The 15,025-nt window shown below is 42.3% G+C and overlaps 1 protein-coding gene across 2 annotated transcripts in view; it reads left to right on the forward strand.

Annotated features, from left to right (window-relative positions):
- Window positions 1–15,025, forward strand: part of LOC132823644 (chromodomain Y-like protein 2) — a 167,852-nt gene that overhangs the window by 88,171 nt on the left and 64,656 nt on the right. For both annotated transcript variants that reach the window (XM_060837580.1, XM_060837581.1), the window contains exon 4: window positions 8,269–8,441. In XM_060837580.1, coding sequence (XP_060693563.1) covers window positions 8,269–8,441 — 173 coding nt within the window. The remainder of the gene's footprint in view (window positions 1–8,268; window positions 8,442–15,025) is intronic.

Below are 15,025 nucleotides of genomic sequence, written 5' to 3' on the forward strand. Positions count from 1 at the left end.
CACTGGGTCTCAGCAGGGATGGGAAGTTTCGTAGGAGCTGCATGGAAAGTACTGCATTATCACAGCCTAAGTTAAAAACCACACAACACCAGATTATAGTCCAACAGGTTTATTTGGAAGTGCTAGCTTTCAGACCACTGTTCCTTCATCAGGTAACTCAAAGGAGTAACGCTCTGAAAGCTAGTACTTCTAAATAAACCTGTTGGACTATAACCTGGTGTCATGTGATTTTTAACTTTGTCCACCTCAGTCCAACACCAGCTCCTCCACATCATATCGCAGCCAAGGCATTTTTAAACTAACTTTAACTTAAGACTGTCCTTTCAGATATAGATTCTTGTGACTAAGAACCTAGTAAATAGTCCATTCAGAATAACTGATCATTTCAGCTATACCAGAAAAACTAATCCTCTCAAACATAAAACTTGGCCCTCAACCCAAAGGCATCATCTACAAGCATGGGGTAGCTTACCTCATTTATGAGTTTGTTTATGGCATGATGACGTTCTTTTGTTAAAATAAGTACTTGAAACCATGTGAAGTGCAATGTGGTGATCTTATCCTCATTATAAAAACAAAGTCCTTTTTCTAATGTTTTTTAGATTCTTCATATTAACAGAATCCAGCTGGAAAATCCGAAGGTGCAAATGTGGTGTTAAAGGCATGGAGGCAGGGTCATTGAATCGTTAGATAGATTTTTGTTCGGAAAGTGTATCAAAGATTATAGGGGACAGATCAGAATCACAGAATCACAAAATCCCTACAGTGTGGAAACAGGTCCTTCGGCCCAATAAGTCCACACTGACTCTCCGAAGAGTAACCCACTCAGACCCATTCCCCTACCCTATTACTCTAAACCCTGACTAATGCACCGAATCTACATATCCCCCAAAACTACGGGCAATTTAGCATGGCCATTTCACCTAACCTGCACATCTTTGGACTGTGGGAGGAAACTGGAACACCCAGAGGAAACCCACACAAACACAGGGAAAATGTGCAGACTCCACACAGACAGTGGCCCAAGACTGGAATCAAACCCAGTTCCTTGGCATTGTGAGGCAGCAGTGCTAACCGCTGAGCCACCATGCCATTCACACATGGAGTTTGAAACACAAACAGATTACCCATAATTTGATTGAATGAGAAACCAGACTCAAGGCCTATATCACCTAGTTATGCACTAAGTTGTATGTTTCTATATATGCAGTTAATGTTACTTATCTCATTTACAACCATCTCCATTCATGCTAAATATTCAAAGCTTAGAGGATGCGATGGTGGCTGGTAGTGTTATTGCTGGACTCTTAATCCAGTTACCCAGGTAATGTTCTGGGGACTTGGATTCAAATCTCACCATGGCAGATGGTGGAATTTGAATTCAATAGAAAAGAAATCTGGAATTGTGAGTGTAATGTTGACCATTGTTGAATTTTGGAAAACCCCATCTGGTTCACTGATGTCCTTGCGTGATCTGGCCTACTTGTGACAATAATTGTGAGAATAGGTGCCCATTCTGCCCTGCGAGCCTGCACCACCATTCAATATGATCATCCTTAATCAGTATCCTGTTTCTGCCTTATCATAACCCTTGATTCCACAATCCTTGAGAGCTCTATCCAACTCTTTCTTAAATGAATCCAGAGACTGGGCCTCCACTGCCCTCTGGGGCAGAACATTCCACACAGCCACCACTCTCTGGGTAAAGAAGTTTCTCCTCATCGCTGTCCTAAATGGTCTACCCCATATTTTTAAGCGGTGTCCTCTGGTTCGGCACTCACCCATCAGCGGAAACATGTTTCCTGCCTCCAGAGTGTCCAATCCTTTAATAATCTTATATGTCTCAATCATATCCTCTCTCAGTCTTCTAAACTCGAGGGTATGCAAGCCCAGTCGCTCCAGTCTTTCAGTGTAAGGTAATCCCGCCGTTCCAGGAATTGACCTCGTGAACCTACGCTGCACTCCCTCAATAGCGAGAATGTCTTTCCTCAAATTTGGAGACCAGAACTGCACACAATACTCCAGGTGTGGTCTCACCAGAGCCCTGTACAGCTGCAGAAGAACCTCTTTGCTTCTATACTCAATCCCTCTTGTTATGAAGGCCAGCATGCTATTAGCCTTCTTCACTACCTGCTGTACCTGCATGCTTACCTTCATTGACTGGTGTCCAAGAGCACCCAGATCTCTCTGTACTGCCCCTTTACCTAAATTGATTCCATTTAGGAAGTAATCTGCCTTCCTGCTCTTGCCACCAAAGTGGATAACCATACATTTATCCACATTAAATTGCATCTGCCATGCATCTGACCACTCACTTGTCCAGGTCACCGTGTAAACTCCTAACATGCTCATCACATTTCACCCTGCCACCCAGCTTAGTATCTTCAGCAAATTTGCTAATGTTATTACTAATACCATCTTCTATATCATTCACCTATATTGTAAAAAGCTGCAGTCCCAGTACTGATCCTTGCGGTACCCCACTGGTCACTGCCTGCCATTCCGAAATGGAGCCGTTTATCACTACTCTTTGTTTCCTATCAGCCAACCAACTTTCTATCCAAGTTAGTACTTTGCCCCTAATACCATGCGCCCTAATTTTGCTCACTAACCTCCTATGTGGGACTTTATCAAAAGCTTTCTGAAAGTCCAGGTACACTATATCTACTGGATCTCCCTTGTCCAACTTCAGAGTTACATCCTCAAAGAAATTCCAGAAGATTAGTCAAGCATGATTTCCCCTTTATAAATCCATGCTGACTCTGACCTATCCTGTTAATACTATCCAGATGTGTCGTAATTTCATCCTTTATAATAGACTACAGCATCTTTCCCACCATTGAGATCAGACTAACTGGTCTATAATTTCCTGCTTTCTCTCTCCCACCTTTCTTAAAAAGTGGTACAACATTAGCCACCCTCCAATCCGCAGGAACTGATCCCAAATCTATCAAATCTGGAAAATAATCACTAACGCATCCACAATTTCTCGAGCCACCTCCTTCAGTACCCTGGGAAGTAAACCATCAGGCCCCGGGGACTTATCAACCTTCAGACCTAACAGTCTCTCCAACACCAATTCCTGGCAAATATAAATTCCCTTCAGTTCAGGTACTTCAGCCACTGTTAACTCAGGGAGATTGCTTGTGTCTTCCCCAGTGAACACAGGTCTGAAGCACCAATTCAATTCTGCCATTTCTTTGTCCCCCATAATATATTCCCCTCTTTCTGTCTTCAAGGGCCCAATTTTAGTCTTAACAAATTTTTTGCCTTTCACATACCTAAAAAGCTTTTACTATCTTCCTTTATATTATTGGCCAGTTTACCTTCGTACCTTGTTTTTCCTCTGCATATTTCCTTCTTAGTAATCCTCTGTTGTTCTTTAAAAGCTTCCCAGTCCTCCATTTTCCCACTTATCTTTGCTACGTTATACTTTTTCTCTTTTAACTTTATATGTTTCTTAACTTCCCTCGTCAGCCACGGCCACCCATGCCTCCTCCTACGATCTTTCTTCCTTTTGGAATGAATTGATCCTGCAACTTTTGCATTATACACAGAAATATCCGCCATTGTTCCTCCGCTGTCATCCCTGCTAAGGTATTGCACCATTGAACTCCTCCCTCATAGCTCCATAGTTCCCTTTATTCAACTGAAAAATTGTCATTTCCGATTGTATCCTCTCCCTCTCAAATTTCAGATTTCAGAAGCTTATTGTATCATGGTCACTACTTCCCAATGGCTCCTTCACTTTGAGGTCCCTGACCAATTCTTGTTCGTTGCACAATACCAGATCCAGAATTGCCTTCTCCCTGGTCGGCTCCAGCACTAGCTGTTCTAAGAATCCATCCCTGAGGCAATCCACAAAGTGTCTTTCTTGAGGTCCAATACCATCCTGATTCTCCCAGTCTACCTGCATGTTGAAATTCCCCCATAACAACTGTAGTAACATCTTTGCGACAGGCCAATTTCAGCTCCTAATTTAACTTACATCCGACATCCAGACTACTGTTTGGGGGCCTGTAGATAACTCCCAAGAGGGTCCTTTTACCCTTAGTATTTCTCAGCTCTATCCACACTGACTCTACATCCCCTGATTCTAGGTCCCCCCGCGCAAGGGACTTAATATCATCCCTTACCAACAGGGCCACCCCACCCCCTCTGCCCGTCAGTCTGTCCTTATGATAGCATGTGTAGCCTTGAATATTCATTTCCCAGGCCGTGTCCACTTGAAGCCACGTCTCAGTTATCCCCATAATATCGTATATGCCAAATTCCAAAAGTGCCTCAAGCTCATCCATCTTATTTCTAATGCTTCATGCATTCATGTATAGCATTTTTAATTTGTTACTGCCCTCACCCTTCCCATCAACTCCTATTTCACTCAACCTTACAGCATGATCCCTTTCTGAGTTTTCTGCCTCATTGATACAGTTGTCTTTCTTGACTTCCCTTGTTCTAACTTTCCCTCCAATTTCCTTCTTAAATATCCAGTTTGTCCCCTCCCCCCACTACTTAGTTTAAACGTAGCTGTGTTGCAGTAGCAAACCTGCCTGCCAGAATGCTAGTCCCTAACCTATTAAGGTGCAAACCGTCTCTCTTGTAGAATTTATGCTTACCACAAAATATACCCCAGTGATCCAAGAATTTAAATCCTTGCTTCCTGCACCAGTTCCCCAGCCACACGTTCAAGTCCATTATCTCCCTGTTTCTGGCCTCACCAGCCCGAGGAACTGGAAGCAAACCAGAGATAACCACCCTGGACGTCCTGCTTTTCAGCCTTCTTCCTAGTTCTCCACAAAAGATCCACAGCAATGTGGTTGATGCTGAACTGCCCTCTGGGCAATTGGGGATGGACAATAAATGCTGGCCCAGCCAGCAACACCCACATCCCACAAATGAATGAAAAACAAGGCCATTATTGTATTGGTTGGCACTCTCCTATTGGCTTGCCTGTGCAAGTAAGATAGAAGTAAAATTTCACTGGGTCTTGTCTCAGCCAGAATTTGTTATGCATAACCAAATTCTGTTAAACTTTGGGCATCTTTACCATGGAGGACTCATGTCTGCCATTGATGGGCATATTCAGGATTAAGGAGAAAGTGAGGACTGCAGATGCTAGAGATCAGAGCTGAAAATGTGCAGCAGGTCAGGCAGCATTCAAGGAAGAGGAGAATTGACGTTTCGGGCATAAGCCCTTCTTCAGGAATGCTGCGCATTTCCAGTAACACATTTGCAGCCCATATTCAGGATTGAAGTTTTTGGGACTGGGGGAATAGTTTGGGAAAATGTCACAGCTGTAGAACATTAGCCATGTTGAATGTAGGGACGAGGGGTTGAATAGCCTACTGCAGCTCTAATTACTTTAGTTCTTGTCACACTGGATTTGCCATTTCTTGAGTGCCCTTCACCTTCCACTTGAATCTTGTAGATTTGGGAGTTTGCATTAACCATCTCAGTGACATCCTGCTATGCCTGCTGCATCTCTTGGAGGAGGGATGGCAGCTTTATGTCATAATCAATCCAACCATTCATGCTTTTGCTGTTCATCATTGATGCAAAATTTCCTTTTCCTCCTTGGCTTTTTTTGTGTGGAAATTACACAGTAAATAGTGGTGTTTAACTTACATGCTTCTATTTCAGAGGTTTGAACTGTACAAACCCTAAGTAAACACTCGTAAAGTGCTGACCTTAATAATTTAGTCATATATTCTTTCGGACTCTTTGCTGAATGTTCATTAAAGCTCATGCAGTATTTGGGCAATTTTAAGAGTGAATCGATGTATTCATGAGCACTCTGTAATATATAAACACTGCTCAGTTAACCTTTCCACTGTAGGTAAACAACTATTGGCTTTTTCGTCAGTCGTAAGGATACCAATTCTGGCCTTTTGCCCATCCCCAGTCTTTATTGTGCCATCTTTGGCTGCCGAGGCCCTAAGGTCTGAAATTGCTCACCTAAAACTTCCTGCCGTTTTATCTCTCTCATGTATCTCTTCTCAAATATCCCCTAAAACCCACCAGGCATTTGGTCATGTGACCCTATATCCCATGTAGTTTCTGTGAAGCACCTCAGGATACTTTGCGACATAAAAGGCGCTATATAAATTCATGTTGTCATTGAATCATTTACCTTGTGGGTCTCACAATAAAAATAAAATTACCCCATTTTAATGACTCATGTAGGTCCGATCACTGCCATAAAATGTGGCCCTTTTAATAAAATTAATGAGTAGTTGAATTCATTCTTATTCTGTTGTCTTTTTTCTGATAATACTTGAATTACCAACCACTACTTGGCTCTTCTTGACTATTGATGAGAAAACAATTGACAGAAAAATAGCTGATAAGAAACACCTTTTGTCCATTAAGTGGGGAACCAAAGGTTAAGAGACAACCAAGAATGAAGCATGCTGGGTTTTTATTTAAAATGTGACTCATTACTTAGACTTAGCTGTCCCAAGAGCAGCACAATTTCTTTGAGATTAAAGTAAACAGCTTCTTTATATTGTTGACATGATTGTAAAGCATGGTGTAATTTATAAGCATGACTGAGATATCAGCAGCCGCTTGGTATTGCTTTGCAATGAGTCTGAGTTAAACGTCATCCCTTCACTCCTCCTGATGGGTCTTTTCTTTTGCCCTATCTTTGCACCAATTTCAATCAGCGACCACACAATAAATCACAAGACAGGTAGGCACTGGTGGTGTTCTGCCAAATAAAGACAAAGACTCCAGTCAGGTAGTCTGTTTCGCCATACAATGACATAACTTATTTTTGAAATGGACACAGCCAGTTGTCAACCCCAAATAAGTGTCTTTTCTCACTGCGATGTTCAATCCTGTTCTCTGAAAATTATAGTAATGGAGTAATGGCAGCAAATTGAGGAATTAGGGTGATCTTAGATTAAGGTAAGTGCTCCGCACAACATCCTGGGCCGAAGGGCCTGTACTGGGTTGTACTATTCAATGCCCTATGCTTTCTCTCCACAGTGTTTTCACTTCCTATCTTAAATAATCACTCGCTACCTTTTTCCAACGTTGTGTCAAACTTATGACTGCGCATTCTAATGACTGCCTGGGGAAGCCCTAACCATTGCATTTATGTAGCTTCTGCTCAATTAAGAATTTATGTCAATCAGGTTGGCTGCTGGGTCCAATTTTGGAGGTGATTTTCCTCAAAGTTGCCTTGCTTCACTGCGGTAACTTTTAATGGACATACAGGGAAACCCCGTTAACATGCACAATTGAGAACAGTTTGGTCAAACTCCTTGTCCAGACCATTTTGCACTTGCACTTGAGGTTACTGGAGGATTGGTTAGCTCAGTTGGCTGGCTGGTTTGTGATGCAGATTGATGCCAGTTCTGTGGGTGCAGTGGTGTGCTGTTTGAAATTGCCATGAAGGACTCGCCTTCTCAATCTCTCCCCTCACCTCAAGCATGGTGACCCTCAGATTAAATCACCACTAGTCCTCCCTCTAACGAGCAAGGCACCCTATGCTAGGATGATGGCAACTTCACCTTTCCCTTTCGAGGCCTCTCCATTCATTTCTATCTTACATTTCTGCCCTTTGCCATTGGATAGATTTTCTAGGAGAAAGTGAGGACTGCAGATGCTGGAGATCAGAGGTGAAAATGTGTTGCTGGAAAAGTGCAGCAGGTCAGGAAGCATCCAAGGAGCAGGAGAATCGGCGTTTCAGGCAGGAGCCTGAAGAAGGGCTTCTGCCCGAAACGTCGATTCTCCTACTTCTTGGATGCTGCCTGACCTGCTGCACTTTTCCAGCATCAAATACATTTTGTCAGCTTCAGATCTCACTGATCTCAAAAGCTCTAAGTAACCTGATAAATTATTTGCTTTCCTCACAGGTTTTGCTGTGCAAAATAGTACCAATGGTATAACTGCAGGATGACAGACAGCTAATAAGTCTTCTGTAAATATTTCCTATATCAAACGTATGTAGCGTGAAAAATGGCTTACAGATAAAGCGCAGAGTTCCATTGGATGTTCCGTTTTCCATTCACTTTCTGGGAAAGTCAGCATGGATTTATTTTAAGACCCCACATTCCCTCCCCCAACCACTCGCTTTATGCCCGCAACAGAGTTCTCTGTTAATATCAGTGCTTCAAGGACTGTTTAGCCAGCCTCTGCAAATTAGACTTGGGTGCTTGTTATAGCCAGAGATGCAGAGGAATGGAAGTTTTCTAAAGCTTTGTTGCCCGTTCCCCATCTGTTATTGCTGACAATAGTTGCATGTTACTGTTGTCGTTACAGATTATGAAGGAGGTGCGGAGAGCACTCGGTAATGCTTCAGCTGATGACAGCAAGCTTCTGCTGCTTAGCGCTGTAGGGAGCGTGTTCTGCAGCGGCCTAGACTATTCCTACCTAATTGGCAGGTTGTCCAGTGACAGAAGGAAAGAAAGCAATCGGATCGCAGAATCAATAAGGTATTTTGTCAACAGTGAAAAGACCGTGTATTTGAATTACATGCACGTTGCAGAAATGATTTGAACCATACAGCACGCAATATACTGCAATCTTCAAACAAAACAGCGAGAAAGCAGGTTCATCTTTCAGCAGGTCAAAACCCAGAAGGTTGATCACAAATTACAGGCACTTGACAGATCTGCTATACATTTGCAGCATTTTCTACTTCATTTCAGTGTTTGAAGTTCTTTTTCCTCTAACATAAGAATAGGAGTAGGCCATTCAGCCCCATGAGCATGTTCTAACATTCAGTGAGATCACGGTTGATGTGTACCTAACTCCAGACACCTGCCTGTGGATCAATATATCTTTAATACCATTGCTTAACAAAAATTTATTGATCTCAAATTTAAAACTAATAACTAATCCAGCATCCCCTGCCATTTGTAGAAGAGATTTCCAAACCTCTACCCCCTTTGTGGAAGTGTTTACTAACATTTCTCCTGAACAGTCCAGCCCTAATTCTCAGATCATGCCCCCTAGTTCCAGAATACCCAACCAGTGCAAATAGTTCATTTTTATCTATCCCGTACTTTCCTGTTACTATCTTGAAGACTTTGATCAGATCACCAAAGCTATTTTTTGTTTCTTAGCACTTGGGCATTGTTGCCAAGGCCAGAATTAGTTGCCCGTCACTCCTCGCCCTTTTATGAAGTGATTTGGCAGGCCGTTTCAGAGGGCAGTTAAGTGTCAGCCCTATTGCTGTGCATCTGGAGTCACCTGTAGGCCTGACCATATAAGGAAGGCAGATTTCCCGTGGTTTCATTGGTGACGAGATTTAATTCCACAAAAATTAATTGAATTGAAATTCCATCAGTTGCCATTAGCTTCAAAAGCCTCTGTGGATTTACCCATCCCGGTCTCTGTGACATCCTCCAACCCACAGAGGTTCCCTGCTCTCCACCAAAAACTTGTCTTTTGTGCATGCCTGACTTTAATCACCCTTTTTGAACCTGTATGCTCAGAGTGTTCACCCTCAGACTCTGGATAAATGGTTTAGTGACATGAACACCATGCCACCAGCTCCATGCTTGTGTCAAGCAAATAAATCTACACATATTTTCGTCATGGATTGTCCTGCTTACTTGGACGCAGAGTCCTGGGTTTTTTATTTAACTAATATTCCAAAATAGCTGGTGAGCAGGTACTGGTACTAAGTAGCACTGGTACTGAGAAAGACTTACATCAGAATTTGAAACATTAACTCTGTTTCTCACTCTCCATGAATGTTGCCAGACCTACTGAGTTTCTTCAGTGATTTCAGTTTTAAATTCAGATCGCCAGCATTCACAGTAATTTACTCGTACTAAGTAGGACTAGTTCAGCAGAAGCTTGAACTCAAGACCCAACCTCTTGACGTCATTTATCAAGTCTCCTTGATCGGCAGAAGCATTTAGATGCCTTGAACCTGTCAGCAAGGTGGACATTAGTGCATTGACAAAGAACAATGGATGGATCCTGGATCCTCATGTATTCCCCTTACCTCAGCTCAAAGTACAAGCCAAAGGGCCATTTAAAGAGCAGCAGCAGAAGCAGTCAATGAGTGTTAGTAGATTTGGCACTTAACACAATCATGGTGAGGCATTGCAATATATAAATAGAACGCTGAGCAATAAAGCTAATCATAGTACAGGCCGGAGGACAATGTGCCAAAACCTAACAGTACTGTACTCTGGTCGGACCACACCTTGGGTACTGTTCCAGATTTGTCACAATCTGGCACGTTCACCTGGAAGCAGCTCAGAAAAGAGGATCAGAGGATAGAACTACAGTAAACGTCAAGAGAAATTCTGGAGTGGCTTAAGTTTGCAACTGAGAGAGTTCATTTATAGACACAGAAAACAACGAGGTATGGAAAAGACAAATCCAAAATCTTGATGAGCAATGCTTGAGAAAAGAAAAGCTCTGCCGCAGAGCTAAGGGTTAAGAAGCTCCTTAAAGGAGCAGGATGAGAGTTTGCAAGGGATGTCCAGAGCTTGGGAAGCTGAAGGAAAGGGCACCAATAGTGGGTGATTAAAGTCAGGCATGCTCAGGGGACAGGAGTTGGTGGAGAGTAGGGATCCTCTGTGGGCTCAGGAAGACTACACAGACTGGAAGGGGTAAATGCACAGAGGCCTTTGAAGCTAATTCGAGCGAGCAGAACAAACTATTTAGGATGGCTTCCTGGAACTATTTTACACAGAGTAGTCAAAACATTAAACTTACTGGTTGCAAAGGCATTAAAAAAAAATGTTGTCAATTAAGAATTACCCAAATGCAGAGGAATACCTACTGGATGAATGAGCTGGGATTATGCCAAATTACAACCTTTAAAGGCAGACTCTCTAGTGTAATTGATTTAAAATTAGTTGCAGAATCTGACCCCACAGGAGACATCTGGGAACATGTAAGTGCAGGGTAATAAAATATTCTGAAAGACAAATAATTGTATTTCTGTTTGTACAAGGTACAGTTCACGATCAGCCATTGACATTGGAGAACTTCTCTGCAAAATAAACCTGATGAGAATTGTAAAAGTTCTTCTGTCCCTCTAACATGTTCTCTAAGGATATTGCTCATCTGTTTTTTAGCTCCATCTACCCAGCTCTCTTCTGTACCTTGTCTATGCTTCTGAACATCTTTGCCTAGTGAAACATAATAATCGCAATTGACACCAGATTCTGCAGCTTTTAGGGGAGGACCCGTGATGAGTTCTCTGTATCCACGGCCCTCTGTGTGACATTGTGCTTCCTGACATCACCCCCGAATGGTGTAGTTCGATCTCAGTAATGCATCCTTGTTCTGGAATCTTCCACCACAAAAAAGCCACCCTGTCAAATCCTCAATTTGGTAACCTCATAAATCTTCTGATGTTCAGGGAACACAGACCCAGAACCTTTGTTATTCATGAGTTCCTGACAATTAAAAACAGCTAGTGAAAATGTTCTAGCCCTAAAGATAATTCAAAACAGCAATTTATAAATTCAGAAATGTGGGACAGAATTGAGGAGAATTCTTTTTCTCACAGAGGTTTGAGAGTTTTTGTAACTCTTCCTCAAAAGACTGTAGAAGCTGTGCATTTGATTCGCTTGAAGGCAAAGGTGGTTAGATTCTTAATGAGCATGGATATGGAAGGTGATTGTGAATAGGAAGGAGTGTGGAGTAGTCAGACAAGCCATGGTCATACAGAATGGCTTAGCAGGCTCATGGGACCTACTCCTGCCTCAGAGCCCTAAAATCATTTGTTGTTCATATGACAGTATGACAGTGGTGGTAATCCAAGGACCCAGGGGACACCAGTTCAAATCCCATGATGGCAGCTGGTAGATTTTGAATTCTATTACTGAAACGAGAATCGAAAGCTAATCTCAGTAAAGCAGACCACAAAATTATCATCAACAAAACCCATCTAGTTCAGTGTTGCCCCTGAAAGAAGGAAGCCTGTGATTCCACACCACAGCAGTGTGGACGTCTTAACTGCCTCTAAAGGACATTCAGTACAAGGGCACTTAAGGAGCAAACGCTGGCCTTGCATCAATACCCCAAATCATGACAGAATGAAGCAGAAATAAAAAGATGACGTGCATGCTCCCTGGCGTTCATTCATCGATTGATCGCATTTAGTTCTTTTTACGCATTACATTTTACTCACCCTGTGAGTCATTGTGGTAATCTCGAGTTGCTATTTGTATTTTATGAGTATTCGACCCAATTAATTATATTCCATTACTTTATGTGGCAGCAGATCAGTGTCTTTAAGGCAGGAATATCCCAATGGACCATATCCATTAGACAGTGTATGTCATAGCATGGTATGTCACGGTTTATTAATACAAATCTGAGTTGCATTGTGTTGAAAGAATGTCCTGTGGGTTCTTTAGGAAGAGCCTTTCAATGGAGAAAATCTAATATCATTTTCCATTCCAAAATGTAACCCTGCCAGGATAGATGTATAACTTATTGATTCTTTGCAGTGCCAATACTACATCCAAATCCAAACAAATCTTACTAGATAGAATACTGTTGTGCTTTTTTGGCTTTCTATATTATTCAACTTGTGTGGATCTTGGTGGGTGGGAAATGGCTGTAGAATTTGTTTAACAAATGACATTCACTATGGTCAGTTAAGAGATTAAACAGCTCCTTTGTTTTACCCTGTAAATTCAAAACTCCCTAATGATATTAACTATGCGTTGAAAAAAGTTACTGCTAAAATGATGGATCTTCATGTTTTTCTGATTGTGATCAACATTTCTTTAAAACTCAGACAGAATTACCAGTTAGATTAGATTACTTACAGTGTGGAAACAGGCCCTTCGGCCCAACAAGTCCACACCGACCCGCCGAAGCGCAACCCATCCATACCCCTACATATACCCCTTACCTAACACTACGGGCAACTTAGCATGGCCAATTCACCTGACCCACGCATCTTTGGACTGTGGGAGGAAACCGGAGCACCCAGAGGAAACCCACGCAGACACGGGGAGAACGTGCAAACTCCACACAGTCAGTCGCCTGAGGCAGGAATCGAACCCAGGTCCCTGGCGCTGTGAGGCAGCAGTGCTAACTGCTGTGCCAAATTAGCTGTCTTATGGTTTTCAAGTGGGCCATTGAAGCAGAGAATAATCCAGAGAGAACATCAAATGGCCCTCATGCTGTGCTGTACAATTTTTCAAAACAACTTCCAATTAGGAATTTAAGGGACCACCCTTTTAAGAGGGATGGGGAGGAATTTCCTCTCTCAGTGGGTAGTCAATCTGTGGAACATTTTACTGCAGATGGCTGTGAGGCTGGGTCATGAGGTATTTTTTAAGGCTGAGGTCAACAGATGTTTAATATCTGGAATCAAAGGTTTCGGGGGGGGAAATGGCAGGAAAGAGGAATTGAAGGTTATCAAATTGGCCATGATCTTGTTGAATGGGAGCGCATACTCGATGGGCTGAATGGTCTACTTCTGCTACAACTTCTTGTGATTTAGTAGAGATTTCTTTGTATTTGGGAGATTGGAAGATCCATTTAGACATAAAAGAATTTCACAAGATGTGACAGCTGTAATGTTAGATTACTTACAGTGTGGAAACAGGCCCTTCGGCCCAACAAGTCCACACCGACCCGCAACCCACCCAGACCCATTCCCCTACATTTATCCCTGCACTAACACTACGGGCAATTTAGCATGGCCAATTCACCTAACCTGCACATTTTTGGACTGTGGGAGGAAACTGGAGCACCCAGAGGAAACCCACTCAGACACAGGGAGAATGTGCAAACTCCACACAGTCAGTCGCCTGAGGCGGGAATTGAACCCAGGTCTCTGGCGCTGTGAGGCAGCAGTGCTAACCACTGTGCCACCATGCTGCCCATGTTCTGTGAGACCTGTATATTTTGGTTAAATATGAAACACATTTCTAAGTTTCTAAGTATCCTGTTGTCATTATAGGGGACATTCAGCAATGACATGCTCTTTGTAGAATCATGCAGTTAATCCCATTCGCTAGTTCGATGCCTGCAAATTTATTTCCTGCAATCGTCCATTTAATTCCCTTTTAGGTTCCTTTATCTCCTCTTTCATTACCCTCATTGACAGAGACTTCCAACTCATCATCACTCAGAGTGCGAAATATTTCTTCCTCACAACCCCCTGAAACTCATGCTTTGAACGTTGAATCTTTATAAAGGAGTGCCTTTACAATGAGCTATTAAACCCGATCTAAAACAATAATTTATCGGAGCCACGATTAGCTGGTAGGATTATGATTGTTGATTTTATTAATTCATTAGTTAAAGTTTTTCTTACTGTAAATCTGTAACCTATGTAACTATTGGGTTATTCACTCATTCATAATTTAGTAAATGCATTTGATATTTTGAATTTTAAAAAAGGGCATAATCAATTGCTTTCAAAGACTGATGTGGACTCAGAAGGTATAAGATCATCTAATATCGAAAAGCAATTTCCCATCAATGTTTTATGTTTGTTTCCTTGGGCACATTTCTGAAACCTCGCCTCAATTCCAAGGTATTGACAGGCCTCTGAAAGTTTGAAGATCAGCACTTTCCATCGGAATAATTCCACCCCCCGGAATTTCACACATGAATCTTGAAAATCAACAGGTGACAGCTGAGTGACGAATGCTGCTCAGTTTCTGACCAAACCTATAATCACGGAGAGTATGTCTCTGCACACACACACACTCACACACACACCCGTACAGCTGGCAAGCTAAGAGACTTGTAGAGGTTGGATAGCCCATGGAAGTTAAATATTGGAGTATATATTTACCTGAAGCTTGACTGAACAGATTGTGAGGGCCACATTGTGGCCATTTAATTCAGTGGTTATCATGGGTGTAATCGTGTTACTTGCACCTTAAGAAGACACTTTTCAAATTTATCAGTGAGTGATTCAGAGAATCCTGAACAGCAGTTTCTCATCAGTAAATAAAATGAAAGACTCTTTGTGATGCTGCCTGCAAGACACTTCACTGTGATGCTGACTGTGGGACCCTCTTCCCTGACTGCTTCACCACTATGCTGCCTGTAGGACACACCTCCCTGACTG

This window comes from Hemiscyllium ocellatum, chromosome 17 (assembly GCF_020745735.1).
Source record: "Hemiscyllium ocellatum isolate sHemOce1 chromosome 17, sHemOce1.pat.X.cur, whole genome shotgun sequence".
Taxonomy (NCBI): domain Eukaryota; kingdom Metazoa; phylum Chordata; class Chondrichthyes; order Orectolobiformes; family Hemiscylliidae; genus Hemiscyllium; species Hemiscyllium ocellatum.